General features: G+C 43.1%; 1 protein-coding gene across 2 annotated transcripts in view; it reads left to right on the forward strand.

Annotated features, from left to right (window-relative positions):
- Nucleotides 1-21,266, forward strand: part of lamb2l (laminin, beta 2-like) — a 59,646-nt gene extending 38,380 nt beyond the window's left edge. For both annotated transcript variants that reach the window (XM_047603329.1, XM_047603321.1), the window contains exons 15-35: nucleotides 1,211-1,351; nucleotides 3,083-3,244; nucleotides 4,323-4,444; nucleotides 7,792-7,912; nucleotides 8,400-8,592; nucleotides 9,627-9,770; nucleotides 10,673-10,904; nucleotides 10,984-11,147; nucleotides 12,107-12,331; nucleotides 12,419-12,633; nucleotides 13,515-13,611; nucleotides 15,029-15,401; nucleotides 15,546-15,730; nucleotides 15,818-16,065; nucleotides 16,772-16,987; nucleotides 17,070-17,214; nucleotides 17,304-17,511; nucleotides 18,718-18,859; nucleotides 18,942-19,118; nucleotides 19,194-19,353; nucleotides 20,637-21,266. In XM_047603329.1, the coding sequence (XP_047459285.1) occupies nucleotides 1,211-1,351; nucleotides 3,083-3,244; nucleotides 4,323-4,444; nucleotides 7,792-7,912; nucleotides 8,400-8,592; nucleotides 9,627-9,770; nucleotides 10,673-10,904; nucleotides 10,984-11,147; nucleotides 12,107-12,331; nucleotides 12,419-12,633; nucleotides 13,515-13,611; nucleotides 15,029-15,401; nucleotides 15,546-15,730; nucleotides 15,818-16,065; nucleotides 16,772-16,987; nucleotides 17,070-17,214; nucleotides 17,304-17,511; nucleotides 18,718-18,859; nucleotides 18,942-19,118; nucleotides 19,194-19,353; nucleotides 20,637-20,773 (3,807 nt within the window). In that variant the 3' untranslated portion in view covers nucleotides 20,774-21,266. The remainder of the gene's footprint in view (nucleotides 1-1,210; nucleotides 1,352-3,082; nucleotides 3,245-4,322; nucleotides 4,445-7,791; nucleotides 7,913-8,399; nucleotides 8,593-9,626; nucleotides 9,771-10,672; nucleotides 10,905-10,983; nucleotides 11,148-12,106; nucleotides 12,332-12,418; nucleotides 12,634-13,514; nucleotides 13,612-15,028; nucleotides 15,402-15,545; nucleotides 15,731-15,817; nucleotides 16,066-16,771; nucleotides 16,988-17,069; nucleotides 17,215-17,303; nucleotides 17,512-18,717; nucleotides 18,860-18,941; nucleotides 19,119-19,193; nucleotides 19,354-20,636) is intronic.
- The last annotated feature ends 396 nt before the right edge of the window (nucleotides 21,267-21,662 follow it).

Consider the following 21,662-nt stretch of genomic DNA (forward strand, 5'->3'; position numbering starts at 1 on the left):
CAGTGGGCAACTTATTGCTGATCTGTGGCAAGCTGCTTGATTACACACCGATCAGCCACAACATTAAAACCAGTGACAGGAGAAGTAAATAACATTAAAACCATCTACTGACAGTTGAATGTTCTGCTGGGAAAGTTTTGGACCTGGAGTTCATTCGTGCGGATGTTACTTAGACATGTAGCACCCACCTAGACCAGACCCACCCCAAAGAAATGACACTCCTGATGGAAGCAGCCATCTCCAGCAGGATGCAGAAGAACGGTTTACACACCTTTTTTGGAGGCACAAAGGAGACAAAGTAACAGCTCCAGGAAGTGATTTATAATTGAGATGCGACCACCCCCTATAACCAGGCAAAGACCTGGGTGTGATATCTCCCATAGTCTCATTTTTCCTCTTAATCTCTGTCCTTTACCTTCTGTTAATGATAATATAAATTATAACATTTTATTTGTGGGCACCGTTCAAAACATTCAAGGATAAAAAACAGCAACACATGAAGCATCATAAGAATGAAACCTTTGTGCCCTTTTACATTCTTATCTGTCTGTTTTCTCCACCGCCCTCCACTCACATCCATCCACCACCCTCTAAGACCACCACCACCACCACCCCTGCCGGTATGCTACACTTCACGTAGCCCTCCAGGCAAGCTCAGACACTTCACACTTACAATATATCTCAAGCAGGAATGTGTGTGGCTGGAAAACCGACTTCGGAATGTAATGAGAAGAAAGGCAGCACTGTGAGACCCACAAAACAAGACGAGATGCGCCTTTGACACACCAGGTTGTTGTGTTTAAGCGGCGAAACACGCTGGATGGAAGCTGAGAACACGGTGAGGGACGAGACGTTTGGAATAAACGGGAGTCCTGAACCCTGGCCCTGTGTGGGATTCAACCTCACAGATCAAGTGACCCATAAAATGATCAGACAGTAGCGCAGATACCGACCTGTCACAACTAATTATGGCCGTGCGGCGGACATGCTACACACACTCAGAGAAACACACTCTCACACTCATTGTTTGTCTCGGTCTCACACTGGCAGCTCCAGCACAGCGCAGGCTCTTTCTGCTCTTTGTGGTCATTTTCACATTTGGAAGAAGAGCTCCGAGCAAAATGAAACCCCCCGCGACTACAATAACTGTCTCTGTGAGGGTTCTCTGTGTAACACACACCGTGACACCACCTCTCCTCTTCCTCCTCAGGGCCAAATCCGTCCGCAGGCGACAAACGACTGCGTTCAGCAACTCAGCAACCAGCTGAGGAGGCACCGGCGTCACCGTCGCATCACCAAGTCGCAGCAGCACCAGGCGGCGCTGAGACGCATCCGCCAGCTTCAACAAACAGTACGAACGTTTCCCATACAATTTGTGGTTTGTCAAATCATGCGACAGTCAAAGTGGAAGTGTATTTCAGTGAGAAAAACACTTTTCAGCACATTCAAAGTTTTCAGGTGGACAAAATAATCAGAGTGAATTCAAGGTTCTCAACTGTTCTGGCTTTTAATATATAAAAAGAGAGCAAATCTACTATATATTTATTATATAGAGAGGCTGCACAGAGGCATTCTTGAACTTAACCTTTAACCTTTGTGAAAGTAGGTTTTATTTTACGAGTAGACTAGTGTTAACTACGGTACGTGTACCTAAAGCAACTGATTGAAAACATAGACTAGACTGTATAGAAAATGGACACCATGACAGCAACCAGAGCCGTATATTAGAGAGAGTCTGTCCAACTCAAATCATGGGCGCCATGTTTGCTACTTCTGAGGGAAGATTCTACAGCGTAACCCTATGGGGACGGATGTGCTATGTTGAAATAAATGTTATTACCAACGTCTGTCTACTTCCTTTAAATATCTTAAATGAGCCTGTAAAATGCTTTGTAGCCCAATCACCTCATCAGTCATGGAGACAAGACCCTCACTGATATATGGCTCTGAAGCCAACACAAGTAGAGCTCCCCCTGGTGTCTGACTGCAGTATAGTAACATAAGCACCACCTCCTCCATGTTAGTGGATGGGACTTTATATAATTCAGACAAATGTTCATTTAGTTTTAGTTTCGTTTTAGTTATATATAAAAACAGGTTGCGACATCACAATGATTGACAGTTGCCATTGACAACAGTTCCATGAAGCAGTCCAGGAAGAAGGTGAGAGTAGGAACCAAAATAAAACCAGTCAAAAGTGACTTAATAGTAGAAATTAAACAAAAATAAATTTGTCTGCCAGCAGCTGTTTAGGGTCAGGCTCTACACATCTAATCATTTAAGTAATTAAATATTATATAACATTGATAGTCCTTCACATTCACATGTACAGGAGAACATTCCCAAAGTTAAGTGTTAGAGGGTTACTGTTCACGTGGTGAGCAGAGAGTCCTCTGCCTCATTAAAATGCGCGGTTGTTAAGTTAATTACATCAACCAAAGTTAGTGGAGCTGACAGAGAGCGTAGGGGCATGTGGACCCGAGTGATTCAGTCAAGACAATGAATCTGAGTCAAGACAAATCGGATATAAAATCATGATGAATATGAGGTGAGCTCTTGTTAAAGCTGCAAAAACCTACACACATTAATATTCCTTGTTGATAATGTGACATTGTGTCAGTGAAAGGGCTGCCTTCCTGTTGAATTATCTCTTTTCCATTACCTTCTTTACTATTTTTTTTTTTTAAAAATCTCTTGTACCTCCATTAACATCATCCCTTCAATACAAACAAACCATCTGCAGTCTTGTGTAAGGCCACTTCCAGCATTTTAACGATCTGCTTTTATTCTTCAACTACACTCTTTTCATATGCGATTGTGTAGATGTGCTTTCTGTGACCAGAAGAAAACAGACTCAAACACACATGGAACACAATAACACTGACGCTAATACACTCATTATTTAAGGTCGTGCTCTGTAGCTGTACGTACACCTTGTCCATCATGGAACAGTCACATTTCATAAGGAGCGTAGAAACTGCTTTCCATTTCTTAGACCTATAACACAGAGACTGACTTGGAGAGAGTCTGTGGTTACCTTGTAAATAGTATGTCTTTGTTAATCCGTCCGTCTCTTTCTCAGCCGGATGTGAGGACTGTTCTTAGGGAGCCCACTCCCAGCCACATGGTGACCTGGACAGGACCTGGTTTTGCCCGAGTCAAAGATGGCGCCGGCCTGGTGTTCACCATCGACAACATCCCCTACGCCATGGAGTACGACATCATGATCCGCTACGAGCCCGAGGTGGGTGGACACGAACAAGGCGATCGGTTTTAACCCCGATCACCGGTGTAGGTACCAAGTCTGCTACAAGTAGTGATGTGTGGATCTCACATCAAAATATCGATACTTTTCGATACTTCAGTCATTGGAGGTGATGTAGGAACACAGTGGAAAGTAACTACTGAGTTGTGGCAACACAACAAACCTTGTGAAACACCTCAGGTTAAACCACAACACAGAATACGAGGCATTTACGATGAGGAGGACAGAAGAGGAGAGAACAGGGTCAGAATTAAGATGAAAATTTTCACGTTGTATAAGTTGTTAAAGATGGTGATGTGACATTTTATAATTAGTTGGACAACAGGAAGAAGCGGAAGAGTAGTTAGACGTTTAAGCGTTTTTTGTCAAAGCAGAGCTGCTTAGAGGTGTTGCCCTTTTATTCTTTGGATAAATTGATAAGAGCTGTATTATTATTTAATCTTTTTTAGGATAAAAGTTCTTAAATCTATTTTAATTCGCCTATTACACAAATGAATGGACTGAACCTGAATTTTGTCATTTTACTACTTTATTATTTATGAATAATGTGCTGGCATTGTATTTTTTTGTGTTTCGTGGGAAATTAAATTTTTTTATCGAGTTATCTCTTCCAATCATATTGTGAAAAATAAATTAAACTTGTGTTGGCTAACCACGAAACGATCTCGCAGTCTGAGCCGAATGAAACTCAACGTAGTCTATAAGTCCGGGATAGTCCCCGAGCCGATCTGGTACCACAAGCTCAAGGTTTTTGAATTACCGTAACTCACAGTGGTTTGCGCTATTGACAAAATTCAAAGTGTGGCTGAACACTGGGATGTTGGGAGGTTTTGTCTGGAAGACCTTTGTGACATCTCAAGGGTGTAACTAGCTTAGTTTTTAACCAATAAATTCAACTCTCTCTTCCCGGGTCGTAAACTTCCCAGTGTTCAGCCACACTTTGAATTGTGTCCATTGGTGTGTTACGGTAATTTAAACATTTATTAAGGGTTAAAAAGGCTCTTCTTCTTCTTAACTGATGAAAGTCCTGTGTGTGTTTGTGTGTGTGTGTGGGTAGTCCACTGAAGACTGGGAGGCTGTGGTTAGCGTCACCTCTCAAGACCTGCCCTCCAGTCACCGGTGTGGAAACCTCCTGCCCACTGAGCAGCTCTACACCGTTACCCTGCCGCACCACAACAGGTACCGACGCTCACATGTTTGCATGCACGCACGTTTGTACGTCCATCTCAGCCTGCTTGTTCAAGTCACTGCAGGATTTGTTCAAGATAGCTAAGGAAAGATTGCATCATTGCATTGTTGTCACTGAAACGTGCCCGAGCTTGTGCGGCACTGTGTGAGTCTGGTCTGTATTTGTGCTCTTATTCCTCTAAACCCTGCGGCATTTTTTCTAGGGATTTACTGATAGGAGAGGCAAACTCATGCAGAAAGGCTTTTGTGAGACTCAGGTACAGGAAGGCGGCAGCAGCAGAAGCTTTGTTTACCGAAGTTTAGATTGTAAAAAAAAAAAAAAAAGATGACCTACTGGAGACAAGCAGAGAGAGGTACAGTCTGGTAGAGAGGTCGTATATCCAAGGAACGGTCGAGGTTCACAGAGTTCACAGACTTCTTCTTTTTTTTTTTCCTTCCTTTAACTTTTGCAAGAGCTAATCGTGTACCATCAACATGCCCCACGGCTGGAAAATTTCACAATAGAAGTTGACATCTATGGAAATGATATTCATAAATAAAATACGAGACAGCTGGGAGAGGTTTCAAGAAATCCCCGCGACCCTAGTGAGGATAAGCAGTAAAGGATGAGATGAATAAATAATAAGATGTTATCTATATAGCTCAACTGTTTGATAACCAAGCACTGGTGGAGGCCAAAACTAAGATAAAAGGAGCTTGAAGACAGGGCTTATAGTCAATCATAGAGGTGGAGACTAACCTGAATATGGTATTTGGAAAGGCAGAAATAACATGTTTTTACAAACACTAATTCCGAACAAATAGTTTTAAAATTGTTTGTATTCAAGAAGAAGAAAAACATTCACCTGGATTGAGTGGCGTTCAGGAGTCAGGATGAAAAGTCTGGACTCGTAACAGAGGACGAAACATGACACAACTGCATCATCATTTCTATCGAATAGATTTTTATTTATCTTAACTGGGTTGCGGAGGTTGACTGGGAGATTATTCCGTTACGTCACATTAGTATTGAGACGTCTGCAGTCAGGTTCTGTCATGTTAGCATTCATTAGCTCGCTAATTCAGACTATTGTCTAATCCTAATGGTAAATGGTCTTGCTTTTATATAGTGCTTTTCTACGTATTGGTACTCAAAGAACTTTACAGTCACAGTCTGAGTTTCAGTGTCTTGTTCAAGGACACTTTAGCATGTGGTACATTCTGGGGATCGAACCTCTAACCTCTCTACCTACTGAGCCACAGTCGCCCCCGATTGTCTCCCACAAGCACCAAATCATCATCACTGCATCTAATGCAAAACATCAACCAATACTGGAGATACAACCATAATTATTACAATGGATAATTAAAGAATACTTATTTTTACACATGCATGTCCTAAATTAGATGTATAACTCAAAAAAATGAATTGCAAATTTGGATTTTATTCGAATGCAAATACTTTTTTTTCCCCCTCAACAAATACCAATAGAAATACTGTCTGCTTTGCACACACCTAGTCAATCAACTAAATCAGCCTTTACCCTCCAGCTGTCAAATCCCTGTCTTGTGCAATAACCACTGATATTTATTCCCCAGTCCACCTACACTCAGTATGCACATTTGCACAACACATCTAAACTATTGTTTAATGTTTAGAATGCTGCTATTCCCCACTGTACTAATTATATTTTATTGTGTATTGCTGCCAGATTTTTTAATCTTTATGCTGCCATAGTTTCTATTTTTATTGCTTTCCAACCAGAGCTGTTAAACTGTATTTCCTTATTTTTCACCAGAAGGTGACAATGAAACTTGTCATTCTTTTTACATATAGCCAGGATGTGACAGGATCTAGGGAAATAATATTCATGAATAAATAAAATACAAGACATGGTAGAGTGTTCACTGGCTTCAGGCTGTACAACCGATGATCAACTTCATGATGATCACAATGATCAACATCAACTTCACACTTTGTGCTGAGACACTACTGTTAACTAACTGTACAAAATTGCTGCTAAATGTCAGCTTATTTGAAGCGTTATGCATTGACTGCACTGTGTGACCGGGAGCCAGTGAAATTGCTGTGGGATGGGGGTGATATGGTGAGAAGGAGCAGAGTTTTGGACCAGTTGGAGCTTATGGATCGACTTGTAATCAAGACTGTGGGCAGAGGGTTTCAGTTTTATCACTGTTTAATTTCAGGAAGTTGGAAGTGATTTCTGATAAGCAGGCGGTAAGGGAAGCGGGTGAGGTAGAGTTGGGTGTCATCGGCGTAGCAGCGGCAGTGAATGTTAAATTTACGAAAAGTAGTACCAACTTAACTGTTCCTGAGACTATCAACCCTGAAGTTGTACCAAGTTAGCCCTTTTGTAAATGTATATTAGCTTCATGTGACGAGATAACAAGTCACAGATCACATTCCCCCCGTCCATGCCTTAGGTGCCCCAATTTCCTCAATGGGTGCCACACAAGAGACTACATGGGTCAAAGTCAGAAAAATAATATTCTCCATATGGGATCAAGACAGTATTAATATATTTCACTTTCCTCAGCTGATTCTGTTGTAGCAGAGTCAGCACATTAGACCGGTTACTGCAGATAAGACTCAGTTTAGTGTTAATTCTCTGTTCAGCACTGCAGACAAATAAAGGAAACGCTCAGACTGCTTAGCTCCAACCTGCTGCAGAGCCTTTTCACAGTCTGAACTCATCTGGAACTAAGAGGGCAGACCCTGCCCGGATCCGGCCGTCTCAGCGGACCGTAGCTCAGCTTCCGTCCTCTTCTGTGGTCGACCCATCAGCCAAAACCAATTAGCAAAGTGAGACCAAAACACAGGCGCAGGGGTCTGGAGACGAAACGCAAGTAGAGGGCGGATTTATTTGCCCCTGGTGAGAGGCGGTTTCTCTTGAAGCAAGTTCAGAGAGAACAGATTTACAGGGTTAGCGAAAAAGAAAACAGAAATCTATTTGCGTTATAAGGAGGGTTAGTTCATCATCAATAAAAATCAATAAAATCAAAAAAAATGTTTGTATCCTTTAGGTAATTACTTAATTATAATTATTATTTCCACAGTCATTGTTACCTCTCTAGTGTTTCCTTAACTTCAAAGTGGGATAGCTTTTCCTCTGCTCTTAATTCCTCAGTGTTTTTAAAGCTGTGTGTGTCTTTTTACATACATGACTGGGAGAAGGGGGTATCTCTTGTGTCCGTCTTTTTTTCTGTTTTTGTAAAGCACTTTTGGCTGCACATTTTGTACCAAACGTGCTCTATAAATAAAGTTTGATTGATTGAAGTAAAACGATCAGTTCCACCTGTTGATATATTGTGTTTTTGTGTGTTCCATGTTCTTCCAGATACATCCAGATGCCCAGACCCTTTTGTTTCGAGCCAAGCAACCGCTACGTGATTGCAATCAGGTTCCAGCGCCACGGGGTGACGCACAGGCATCTCACCGCCTTCATCCTCGTTGACTCGGTGAGCGCTTATCGACTAGGGAGCACCCCCATTTTTTATATTTATCCTATATATTACTATACATCTTGACTCTTATATGGATACTTAAGCCTTATTACCAACCACTCATGCTGGTTCTGGCAGCAGCCCTGCTATTGCATACCCACCTTTGTGTACTTCTCCTCTTGCCTTCCTAATTGCCCCCAATACCTCTGGTCAAAAAGAGTCCAGCATTAAATCCTGACTGAGTGAGCTTCAGCTGATTCAAGCAGTGCAGTAGTGGTGTAGTCTCCTCCTAGTGGTGGGAGTGTAGAACTACATGTGTTGGAGTTGTGTTAAATTTATATTGGGTTTCCTTTCAGAGATGCTTACTTTCTAAGCCCCTTTTCATTTTTATAGGTTCTTTTCCTCCACGAATAATCAACGTATGACGTTCCTTTGATTAACACTGCTGCACTCCTGTAATCCTTTCCCTTGTTGACCTTTTGATTTTCTTTGCCCTCACCAGCTGGTACTGATCCCAAAATATGCCGAGCTTCCCGGTTTCCAAGGTAACGAGCCAGAGGCAGAGCAGCGGCGGGACGAGATGACTCGCTACATGTGTCTGGATTCCTTTATGATCACGCCGATGCCCGCCTTGGCCGAGATGTGCTCCAAGCTCATCTGCAGTATTTCGTCCATCATTCATGACGGCGCCCTGCGTAAGTAGAAGTCCAGCAACTGTCCAAATAATAATAATAATAATAATAATAATAATATAATAATATAATAATAGCTTGGATTTATATAGCCTCCATTGTTTGAGGAAGGGTTCATGAAATGATGAAAATATTTTATAGCAACTATATTGCATCCCTTATTCCTTATTCCTTATCTGCTAGTATGGTAATCTGTGTATTAAAGATAAGAAGTCCCTTGGGAAAATTGTGAAAGTGGTTTCTATGCTGGGTCGTATACGGGACAGGATTAGCTTTTTAAACCAATCAGAGCTCCGTAAATTAGTTGTGTTTGATTAATGCTGCATGATGCATTATGTCACTTCCTTGTGATTTCATTGATAAAAGTCATCGTAAAAAAAAATCCAACAACTTCCTTTTTCTTTTCTTTTTTTAACTGTGTGCCAACTTTGATTACTCAAGAACAATACCACTTAGAGTGATTCCGACATTTGTGATAGAAACTTCAGAGTCTTGGCTTGCCATGAATGAGCTCCAACATGTTGGTGAACAGAATTCACTTTGCTTTTGGCTATGTCCTAAATAGGCTGGCTGATAAGAGGTTGTTAGACAGGTGCTCTTAAAGGCTCTATTTGCTCAAACTATATTCACCCACTTAATTCTGAGTGCAGGCTCCTTCCATCTGGTCTTTATGTCCCACTAGCCAGCAGAAACAAGTACAAATATTCCTTTGTTCCTGTCTGTATTTGTGCACTGAACGCTGCTAAGAGAAGTTAAGATGTCAACATATTTTGCTTTTATTTTTACTCTTAGTCTTGCTTATTAGTGTGTGGGAGCATACTATTCAGTAATTGCTGTCGGTGCATATTACTTGTTACCTATTTCATGTCTTTTTTGTGCCTCTGTGTCGCTGCAACACAAATTGCCCTCTGGGACATTAACAAACTTGAAATGCTTAATAAGAAGTGAGGTGGGGGAAGACTGGATGGCGTTAAGAGGAGCTGATATCAAGGAGATGATTGATTTTGATATTTTCCCTGTGTATCTCCTGTGTCCAGCGTGCCAGTGTGACCCTCAGGGGTCTCTCAGTGGTGAGTGTGATAAAGTCGGAGGCCAGTGCCACTGCAAGCCGAACGTGATGGGGCGACGCTGTGACCAGTGCGCTCCAGGGAGCTTCGGCTTTGGAGCGTATGGATGCACTGGTGAGTCTGGAGCTGTTCGGACCTTTCGTCGACATCCGAATGCCTGAGTTCACACCTGGCATTAAAAATGTGTCTCCTGATGCGTCCCCAGCCAGCACTCGAGATTCGATCGCAGTGTCTCATTACGTATGATAATAAACCTATCAGCCAGGGCCTGTATAATATTGTATACAGCTGCTACCTCTATTTGTTGGGGAGATGAGATATCTCTCACTCCCTGAAAGCACACGAGTTACTATTTGTTTATTTCTCCAGTGTTAGGTTTTTTAAGGTCATGCACAAACTTCAGATTGAATAATGAAAACCCTCGGTATGGTTAAAATAGTTTATGGTAATAAAGAAGAATCAAAGGAGACCTGCCACCTCAGTTCCAGGTCTTTGCACTCCTGTGCAGCTGATCTGTATTTTGCATGATTCATTTTCCCTGAAATTCTCCGTGTAGCATGATGCTGCCACCACCATGCTTCAGAGCATAGATGATGGTCGCCATGAGATGAGCTGAGTCCTCTCCCGATAGATCAGAGAATCCTTTTCCTTATTCTCACATTTAAAGTTTGCTTTACATGCAACGACTTCTGCCCACTTTTTAGGTGCTGATGACATCACTTTGGAAGTGGCTTATAAAGTTCTGTTAGTATGATAGTTGGGTTTTCAGGTCAAATGCCTCCAAGAAGTCATTCAAAACCTCTTCAATTTCCAATTGCATTTGCTTTTGTATCAACTTCGTTGAAACTCTTCAATACTTTCATACTTAATATCTGCACTAACATCTGTTAGAGTTTATCCGATAAACCACAATGCTTGTAAAGGGACAAATGCTCTGTTCTTTACTGAATGGGTACCAACGTGGTATTAATGTTGGAAAAAATGCTAAATAAATCGCTGAATAACTGTCTTCTCAGTCTGCGACTGCCACTCGGAGGGTTCAACGAGCCATCAGTGCGACCCAGTCACAGGCCAATGCCAGTGTAGACAAGGAGCCACCGGGCGCCAGTGCTCTGACTGCCAACCGGGCCAGTGGGGCTTCCCCAGCTGCAGCCCCTGTCAGTGTAACGGCCACGCAGACATCTGTGACCCCCGCACAGGGGAATGCAGAGACTGCAGGGACTACACGGCGGGACACCTCTGTGAACGGTAAGGACAGCCTTAACCAGACCTTTCCTCACTTTGCCCCGTGCCGTCGGACTGACTCGTCTCCTCCGTTTCGTCCCAGCTGTGTGGATGGGTTCTATGGAAACGCAGTGCTCGGCTCGGGGGAGCACTGTCGCCCCTGTTCCTGCCCCGGTAACCCTGGCACCGATCACTTTAACGGCCACTCCTGTCAGCCTGACCCTTACTCCAATCAGATCACCTGTAACTGCAGACAGGGCTACACCGGTGAGATCTCACACTGCAGCGACACACGTTTGCGTGCTGTGTTATAGAGGGTTTTCACTGCACGTCATCAGCACGTCATGAATCCGGAGGTCGCCATGTTGGAGGCACTCAGCAACGTGAACAAAGCACACGGACTGTGGAAAATGGTGAATTATTGCTGGGTTTTTGGCTGGAACAAACAGGCAGACCGTGAAAAATTTGGAATTTTAAAGTTATTACAAATCAAAGAGAACAATGTCAAAATAATGCCAAAAGAGATACTTGTGTGTGGTTAGCGACGCTAAACCATCCAACATCCGAATTTGTTCGCCCCAACTCTTGCTTTTGAAATGTTGATATCAGCGACTCTTATTTGAACTTTCTAGTGTAATCATAATAATATGATTCATATCATGCTACAACATCTGACATTATTGACTTATATCTGATTGTGATAACGTTTACTAACCTGCTACAGAAGCAACATCGTTTTTAAATTGTGGAGCTAAAATCTGCTGGATTTCTTTGTAGCTAAAAAGTCTGACCTTTTTCAAAAGGATGACTCAGGTTGGGTAAAATCTGTTGGAATGATAAAAATGTCCTGTCACTCCTTATTATCATTACACTAGAAAATTAGACAGTCGTTGATATCAACATTTCAATTACCTGACAAGGTAACAAATTCAGATGTTGACGAAACTTTTGCCTCGTAGATCCTGGTTTAGCTTCACGAACCACAAGCTCCTCCTTTCCTCTGATAACTCTTGGCAGTCTGTGAAATTGCAAATGTCCAAACAAAAACACCATATAATTCAGAATAATTCAGCATCTCCCACCATGCACGAGCGCCTCCAACTGATGATGCGCCGTGAAAACCCTCCATAAGTAATGCATAGTGTCCGTTACCATGGAAACTGGCCGGTTGAATTATTGCAGCCCGTTCAGAGCTAATGCCCCTAATGTCATTCCGTGTCATAAAGGCCCGCGGTGTGACCAGTGTGCCCCGGGTTACTATGGCAACCCCGAGCAGCCCGGCGGCCGGTGCCTCCCGTGCGAGTGCAACGGCAACATCGACACCCAGGATCCAGGGGCATGTGACCCCAGGACGGGAGAGTGCCTCCGGTGCCTGTACCACACGGACGGGCCGTCCTGCGCTCACTGTCAGCTCGGTTACTACGGCAACGCCTTGGTCCAGGACTGCAGACGTGAGACACCTCCAAGAACACACTCCCCGCTCATCTTACCTTGACAAAATGGTCTGTGCATTATCGCATGTGTGTCTCCGTCCTCAGGTTGTACCTGTGTGACCGCTGGCACCGTCCAGTCAGCCTGCAGCAATGGAGAGTGCTACTGTGACCGGCAGACTGGAGAGTGTCCCTGCAGGGAGAACGTGGACGGACACAACTGTGACCAGTGTGCCCCGAACTACTGGAACTACGGTCAGGACGGAGGGTGTGAGCCGTGCAGCTGTAACCTGGAACACGCCCTGGGGACTCACTGCAACATGGTGAGAAGGAAGAGGCCCCCGGGTTCAGGCCTCATGTTCACATCCAGCTTAAAGTGCAAAGTGCACTGAGGACGTGATCTGATCTCAAACCACATCTGACCTCATTGCTTTGATAGTCTGAACACACAATTAGTCCTGGGTCACATTAAAGGCCTCCTATTAAAGGCACCATTCATGTCTGTTCATTAGGAACGACAACCTTTTAAAATATTCTGTCCTTGAATGAGACACTTTACTAAATATGTTGGATTCATATGTATTTAGTGAAATCTAAATTTGTGGGGGAAAATTAAGAAAAAATATATAAAAAATGTCTAATCAACCAAAGATCTCAGTGGACCCCCAAGGGGCCATGGACCCCCTGTTGAAGACCTATGATTTAAGCAATGAAAGCATTTAATATGAGTAGTGTGATTCTGTAACCTAATGACATGTAGTTATACAGAGATATATCTACTTAATAGAAGTTGTATATATTCCCTTAAATAAATAAATATGGAGGCTTTGTTGGACAATTAGCCAGGATAGTTATGGCACATATGCACGTTTTCAGGGTTCCAGTTAAGTTTGAGCTTTGTGCAAGTCTCTCAGATGGCAACTAAAAACTAGTATAAGACCGGGGATCGATCAGTAAATAATGACTTAATGTGTGCGTGCTTTCAATAAGATGACGCACACACAACAAACAGCTGATCATGGTTGTGAAACAGTGGTAGAGATCCACTAGAGACAGCAGCTGTTAAAATATTCTACTCCAGCTAAAATAATAATCGATGGATGTTAATGAACGGTCTGAATGGGGTCCAGAGTGAGTGAAAGGGCCTCATGTTGTCGTTTTTTGTTGTCGGACTTCGCTCAGTCTGCTCGTGTTTCCTCTGCAGTTCACAGGCCAGTGTCACTGTCGTCCCGGCTTTGGAGGTAAACGGTGCACTGAGTGTGAGCAGTTCCACTGGGGAGACCCACGAGAGCGATGCCAAGGTAACTCTCCACAGATAACATTTTACATCACGAGCACTAATACTTCAGAGGATACATACATCCTGCATCTGTACGTCTCAGTGATGTGTAGCCGGGATAAATGCACCGAGGCTTTTTGTTTGTTTCCGTCTGACACATAATACATGTTAATTTTCACAAAGAAATCTGTCACTGTTATTTCAACCGTATAAGCTTTTATGAAGCTTATAAGTGGGGGCACATTAATGATAATATGTGAACAGCTCTCAATTACTTTTTTTTTTTACTCCTCAGAAACAAAGACTGAATGTGAACCTCTTAATTTAGTCTTAATTTCCTGTTTAAGTAGCTCCCATTAGCATTTCTGCTGACGGGAGCAGTGCTACTTAAACTTAATCGGTCAGTTATTTAACTACGTCATTTATTTATGCACACACCAGTTAGCATTATGTCAGGTATGTTTATACCAAGCTGCACGGTCACACTACTAATGCAAATATTTGAAATAATGAAAAAAATAATATTTGAACCTGTGTATTATCTGAATGCAAAATGGTATTATTAGTTTATTATAGAACACATATAGTAGGTAGGGGGGTTCCTACTTAATCTCTCCATCAGTTTTGGGTCCTTAGCCTGAAAGACGTTGAAGACCTGTGTTTTAGGAGATTGATTGGAGACTGGACAAGATTCACATTTACGCTTTTACTGTTTGTACTGAAATCTGTTGATAGGCTGTGTCATTGTAATACAGAAAGGAAAAAACAGCACAAAGAAAAACAAAAAAAAACTAAAGTAGAAATGTGAACGTAGGACGGTCCCCACAGGCGAAAAACAAAAAAAAATATATATACATACTGTATATGTGTTCACACTGGCAATATAGAGTTACCAAAGTTAAACAAGATGACAAGATGCTTGTCATCTTGTTATCTTGTTTAAAGGAATGAGAAACTGCTTCTTTGATTAGCTCTAGTGACACAGTAGTGGGAGGATTGAATAGTTAGTCTTGAGAATTTCAATACATTCTCAGAATCAGCGGTAATCAAAGCTGCTTTATTCATGGTATCCAAGAAGAAGAGACCAGCTTTGTTCAGCTGATACGTTTATATCATCAGCCATGAGTCATGTGTCAGTGGGATTTGTTCTACTTTCATTAAGAAAGACCCACTTCAAAAGAGCTGCAGTAAAGAAATTATTTAAAAAATAAATGAGGTGATGATTGTGGAAAAATGGACGTTTACTCGAACTTAATCTTTAGTCAGGCCCTCTTCTCTTAGCTCCTTTAGTATTACAAATTTAATACAATTAAACACAATTAAACCTAAAATGTATTTAGTAAATGTCAGTAAATGCTTCCTTTTTGTGACATTAAAACTTTAGGACAGTTCTCATCTGGTTTTATTTGTCTTCATCCTCTCTTTCTGCTTTGGTCCAGAGTGTAACTGCCACCCTCAGGGCTCAGAGGTGGCCCAGTGCGACAGGGTGACGGGGGCGTGCCAGTGCCGCGAGGGCTCGGCGGGGACGCGGTGCGACGAATGCGCCCGCGGCTTCACCGGCGACTTCCCCAGATGCGTCCAGTGTCACCCGTGCTTCCAGCTGTGGGACGACGCGGTGTGCCAGATCAAGAGGGACCTGGAACACATTCAGAACGCCGTGGAGAAGATCAAGGAGAGCGGCATCACGCCGGGAGTGGGAGACGGACGCCTCAAAGAGCTGGAGGACAAGCTGAAGAGGGTCAAGGATCTCATCAGTGAAGAGGACCGAGACAGGATCCACCAGCTGATTGGACAGAGCATCGATGACCTCAGGTAGGATTTGACCCAGACAGAGACACTAAAATTATATAAAATATATACACAAATAAAAAAGAAATGAAATGAATTTGGCTTATATTTTAAAAATATGCAAACCTTTCTACACCGCCTCTCACCGAAGTCCTTCACGTCTTTCAGGGCCGAGATCGCGCTCACAGACGGGCGTCTGATGGGCATCGGCCGAGAGATTAACTCCACGGCAAAAGAGGAAGAGGAACTGAAGCGCACGCTGACCGACTTAGAGAAAGACCTGAGGGACATCAACTCTACTGTGGCTCGTGAAAAGAAACTTCTGGAAGACTACCTCACCTCGGGATTCTCAGGTAGTGAACTGAGAGACGTTTAAGACACAACAAAGATTATTCGTGTGTGTTGGATGCGAACAAACATCCGCTCTTACGTCCTCACAGATCAGTTTGAGAAGGTGAAGAAGTACTACCAGGAGTCTAAGGAGGCCGAGGAGAAATGCAACGCCTCAGTGTCCGGCCCTCTCAGCCCCGTGGAGAAGTCCAAAGCGACCCGAGCTCTCGCGGAGGAGCTGCTGAACGAAACCAAAGACAAGCTGCTCGGTGATCTGGCTGCTAAGAACGAAACCTTGAAGCAGCTGCAGGAGAAAAGCAACGACCTCGATAGGGTAGTTAATCACCTCAGTGACAAGGTAAGCAAGGCAGGACGCTTCACTGGTACGTTGTTTCAGTCATCTGTCATTCTAGTGTCTGCCTCCATCTTCTTCTTCTAAATATTATTATTATTGTGAATGTGTCCAAGACTTACCAGAAGAAAAAAGATAACTACCTTAAATGTCTGACTTGTTCAGTTAGAGAAGTGCTTTAAATGACTCATACTATCTCATACTGATTTCCTTGCAAATCCCTCTGAAATCAATTATCTTTCTGTCCTCACTGTTGTGTTTCTAAGCAGCGCTTTATCCTGTAACACATTCTAATGTTGATTTCTCCAGCAGTCTGTAGTGGATTTAGTTCTAAAACAAGACAACGCGCTCCTGTTTTTCTAATAAATATTGAGTCATACGGTGACATCTAGTGGTCGAAACTGATTGACCTCAGTGGATTCTATCACATAACATAAATATATAATGATTATTCCTCAGAATCTTGTGTTATTAATAGCGAAAGAATGAAAGACATTCAGATACAATCAACTTTATTAAACCCACCAGGGGCAGTTGGTCTGGACAGCTTGCATACTATTACACAATGGTCATTAAATACAGTAGAATAAATAGATAAAACTTAACTGAACTGATTAAAAAAGCGCAAGGATTAAAGATTATATAGAATTTAATGGAGTGTTTCCTCTATCAAACGGATCAAAGTCATGAATGTTGATGGTGCTCCCTCAAGGTCTGTGGCGGTCACAGCAACGCCAGCGCCAACGGCAGTTGCCCCGACAGCCCGTGCGGCGGCGCCGGTTGCCGAGACGACCAGGGTAACCTCGTGTGCGGCGGTGACGGATGCAGCGGGACAACGAGCACGGCGCTAAAGGCGCTGAACGACGCCAAGAACGCCACAGCCAGTCTGAGCGCCGCCAAGGAGGAGCTGCTGAGCGCCTCCAAGAAGGTGCTGGAAAGCTTGGAAACGCTTTACGTTTATGCAGCATTCATTGAGGTTTCTTCACTGACTCTTGCCTCCTTGTGTCCAGCTCCAGGACATAGCCGTTCTAACTCAGGGCGTGAAGAAGCAGGCGATGAGCTCGCTGGAGAAAGCCCAGAAGAACAAGGATAATTTTGAAAGTAACAACAAGAAGCTGAAGGACTTCATTAAGACGATCAAGGACTTCCTCACTGGTGCGTGGACGGTGTTTCTGTTTGTATTCCTGAATTCAGATTGAATGAGGTTTTATTGGTTTTCCGGTGTCGTGTCTTGTTCCGCCCAGAGGAGGGAGCGGATCCAGAGAGCATAGAGAAGGTGGCTCAGCAGGTCTTGTCCATCACGCTGCCGTTCAACAGGACCACTCTGGACAAACTGATCATGCAGATCAAGGACAGCCTGGCCAACCTCACCAACGTCGAGGGATTCGTCAATGAAACGTCACAGCGCATGAACGAAGTCAAGAAGCTGTTAGACAAAGCTAAAGAGGCCAAGTAAGTGACGCTGCTGTTTGTCAGTGAGTGGTCTGACATTCTCCTTAAACCTCCTCAGTTGCTGTCAGAATGACAGCATGCCGTCTAAACAAGCTTGTTTAGACGGCATCGCTCTCATACCGTCTAAACAAAACGGATCAGAAATAAAAGGAGACACAAAACCACCGATTGGTAGTAAATGAACTGTACGTGGTCAGGACAGGTGGAGGATATGTGGAGGATAGGTGACCACAGTTGAGAGGACAGGTGGGAGGAAACTTGAGAGGACAGGTGAAGACAGGTGAGGGAACAGGTTAGAGGACAGGCGAACACAGGTGAACACAGGTGAACACAGGTGAGAGGACAGATGAAGACAGGGGAGGGAACAGGTTAGAGGAGAAGTGCAGACGAGTGAGGGAACAGTCGAGAGGACAGGTGAGAGGACAAATGAGAGGTCAGGTGAGAGGACAGGTGAGAGGACAGTCGAGACAGCAGGTGAGAGGACAGGTGAACTCAGGTGAGAGGACCAGTGAGAGGACAGGTGAACTCAGGTGAGAGGTCAGGTAAGAGGACAGGTGAGAGGAGAAGTGAGAGGACAGGTGAACACAGGTGAGAGGACAGGTGAGAGGTCAGGTGAGAGGACAGGTTAGAGGAGAAGTGCAGACGAGTGAGAGAACAGTCGAGAGGACAGGTGAGAGGACAGATGAGAGGTCAGGTGAGAGGACAGGTGAAAGGACAGTTGAGACAGCAGGTGAGAGGACAGGTGAACTCAGGTGAGAGGTCAGGTGAGAGGACAGGTGAGAGGACAGGTGAACACAGGTGAGAGGACAGGTGAACTCAGGTGAGAGGTCAAGTGAGAGGACAGGTGAACACAAGCGAAAGGACAGGTGAAGGAACAGCCGAGACAGCAGGTGAGAGGACAGGTGAAGACACAAAGCTAAACAGCAGATGGCAGCGATGCACCAACATTTTGTTACTAAATGATTCAGGTTGTTCATATAATGTTTTGTGAAGTGATAATTAATTAAATGTAAACACTAAACAGAGTTATTTACTGGATCTTAGGCTTTTACTTGACATCAGCTTGGACTGTATGTGGCCCCTGAACTAAAATAAGTCTCTGGTTTAAATAATAAAATGTGTTATGTTTAGATGAGTTATAATATAACAGTACTACAGCTTTTTTTAACTTTTCTTTTTATCTTAACTTGTGGTGGCGCTGTGCAGGACCCGGGCAGAAGGAGTGAAGGACATCGTCAACAGCACCAAGGAGGCGCTTGATGTTTCTGAAAAGGCCATAGAGAAGGCGAAGGCCGGCCTGAGGGAGGCCGGCGAAAACCTGAACAACACCAGAAACGCTACCGATGAGGTGTGGTACAGCTAAAAAAAGAAAAACAAGTGCTTATTTTAAGTGCAGGTTTTCTCTCTAACTTATATTTTTTTACGTCTAGGTCAGAGAGAGGCTGTCGCAGCTGGAGGACAGGCAGATGGATGTCATGATGCGTCTGCAGGACCTCTCCGCGGGTGTGGAAGCTCTGAAGAACAAGACGGAGCTCAACAGAGAGATGGCGAGAGAAGCAGCGGCCCTGGCCAACAACGCCACGAACCAAGCATCCTCCCTGGAGAAGGTGAGCACCACGGTCCACGTCCCGAAAACACGGAGGGCAGAAAGGAAGTCGCACTAACGCCGCGTTGTCTCCCAGAGCTTCAACGACACGGAGAAGCAGTACCTTGAGCTGCGGAAGAAGGTGGACTCCCTCGGCGGGGGAGACCTGAGCGAGATCCATAAGAGGGCCAACGATATGAAGAAGGAAGCAGAGGGCCTCTTCAAGAAGGCGAAGGACGGGATCGACGAGCTCGACAGTGAGTATACGAGGATGAAAATGTTGATGTCAGCCTGATTCAAAGAGCTTGATTGATGGTTTATCATGTTATCTGGCATTTTTAATGCTACCTTTCCCTCTATCAGGTTAGATGTTAGGAAGTTAGTACTTTGTGTTAAAATTGTAGCGAGTCATAGCTCAGCCCTGCACATTTATTGTGTTCATAGATAGATAGAAAGATAGAATATGCATAAACCTTTTGTACAACTATTACTATTACAGCAGCAGCATATTAGATAGAGGAGGGAAAGGAGTAAAAAATAAAAGTAGAATGTATAAAGGTATCTGTAAAATATACAAATGTATACTTATTTTATAATATTCGAAACATGAAGTACATATAAAATAAATAACTGTTTTAAATGAATGATAATTAGTTAGAAAATACTAAGTATATATAAAATACGCAAAGTATATATTAGAAACATACATAGATATACAAAGATACACAATACACTGCAATATGCATAAAATTATTGTGACAATTTGATTTGTACAAATAGGATAAAAAGTGGAAAGCAACTTTATGGGCAACATTGTACCTACAGTATAATGCATATACTTGAAATATATATGTTAGATCTGATATATAAGCTATGAAATATGTAATTCTGTATTTATATAGTAGCAGCACAGTCAGGATTTGGTGGCCACAGTCCCTACGCTGCACCCAACACCACAAATCTGACATGCACTGAAATCTATTCCACGTTCAGCCTCCTACAAACCGCCTATCTACTGTGCTTTGGTGATTTAGGTGAAAGTAACTCCACATTTATTAACTCCAGCTGCAACATGAGCCGCTCAGTTCCTGAGGTTTATTTTTTTTTATTAAAACCTGAACCGTCTCCGGAGAGTTGCACACATTCAGCTGGAGGTGGTTTCAGTCACGTCCCGATGGATGCTGGTTCATAACAGCCAAAAGAAAAGAAGTAACAAAGGGTTAATGCTGAGGAGCCAGAGACGTTTAACAGATGATCACAAACGAAGTGAAGAGTCGCTGTTATAAAATATTCCGGTGAAACGTCCAAAATGTCTGTGAATGTGCCATTGATCCCTGATTGTCAGAGTTCAAGACTATCAGAAGAAGAAAGCATAGCACAAACTTCAGATAATAAGCTTTCATTTAAACTGGAGATGCATCCTGATGAAGACACGGTGCACCCGAGAATAGCTCTGCTCTCTCTGGTAGCATGTCATGCAAACCATTTGTAATACTGCCTGCATGACGTGAGATCTGCCTCGCTCTCTCTGTGCTTACAGGGCTGCAGAAAAGGTTCCACGGCAACGAGGAGAACATGGCCAGGCAACGCATGGAGCTGGACGAGCTGAGAGAAAACGTCACCTCGGTGCGCAACTTCATCCAGGAGCAAGTGAAAAAGTACAGTAACTGCGTGTGATGACGTCTATGCTCCCTGTGTATCCTTCGCTGCTGTATCAAGAGGAGACTTAGGACTGAAACAGAAAAAAAACTACACATCACTCTTCAAGAAAATAGATTAAAAAAAATAAAACTGCTGCTCTGGAGGTTGCTCCTCTTCTACTGACATTTCAAGTTTACCTGTCAAAGTGTTGCCTTCCATTATCCATGTACTGTACCGTATTTTACTCCTAGATATCGAAGCAAGTGTCGCAAGTGGAGAGTATTTGTTTCATTGTTGATAAATATTACACCAGGTATTGTATCCGAATATGTTATCAGAAAGTTGACCAAAAGATTTTAGTGTTTCACATTCCTATTAAGAAATTTGTAAAATCCTTTGATTTTTTTGAAAATGAAATTTTGTATGTTATTACAATGAAATAAATGCAAATGTATTCTTATAAGCAAAGCTCAGTGCGAGGTGTGACGATGGAGAAATAAATAAATTTGATCTGGTTTATGTAATTTCATTTAATTGTGCTGGTGTGATGTTTCCGTTGCTGCAGTGGAGGCGTTATTCTGATTCTCCGACACAAGGGGGCGCTGTGTACTTAAGACAAGTTTTATCAGCTTTGTTCTCAAGAGTCTTTTGAGGTCTTTTGAACTCGTCTTTTCATCTCTTGTGTGCTACTGTTCCCACTGTGGTAAAAAATAAACAGTTAACTCTGCATGATGTTAACACCATCAGCAACTCGGTATGTTAAATACACTTTCACTGATATGACGACCTATCTGTGAAAAGGGTTTGCTTTACTGCCCTGTTACGCTCTCTTCATACGACGGTTTAGACTTTTACACATGGACATAATACATTGCATAGCCTCTGATCTCATAATTATTACATGGCCTAACCCTATGCACCCTAA

Source organism: Mugil cephalus, chromosome 1, assembly GCF_022458985.1.
Source record: "Mugil cephalus isolate CIBA_MC_2020 chromosome 1, CIBA_Mcephalus_1.1, whole genome shotgun sequence".
NCBI classification, from domain to species: domain Eukaryota; kingdom Metazoa; phylum Chordata; class Actinopteri; order Mugiliformes; family Mugilidae; genus Mugil; species Mugil cephalus.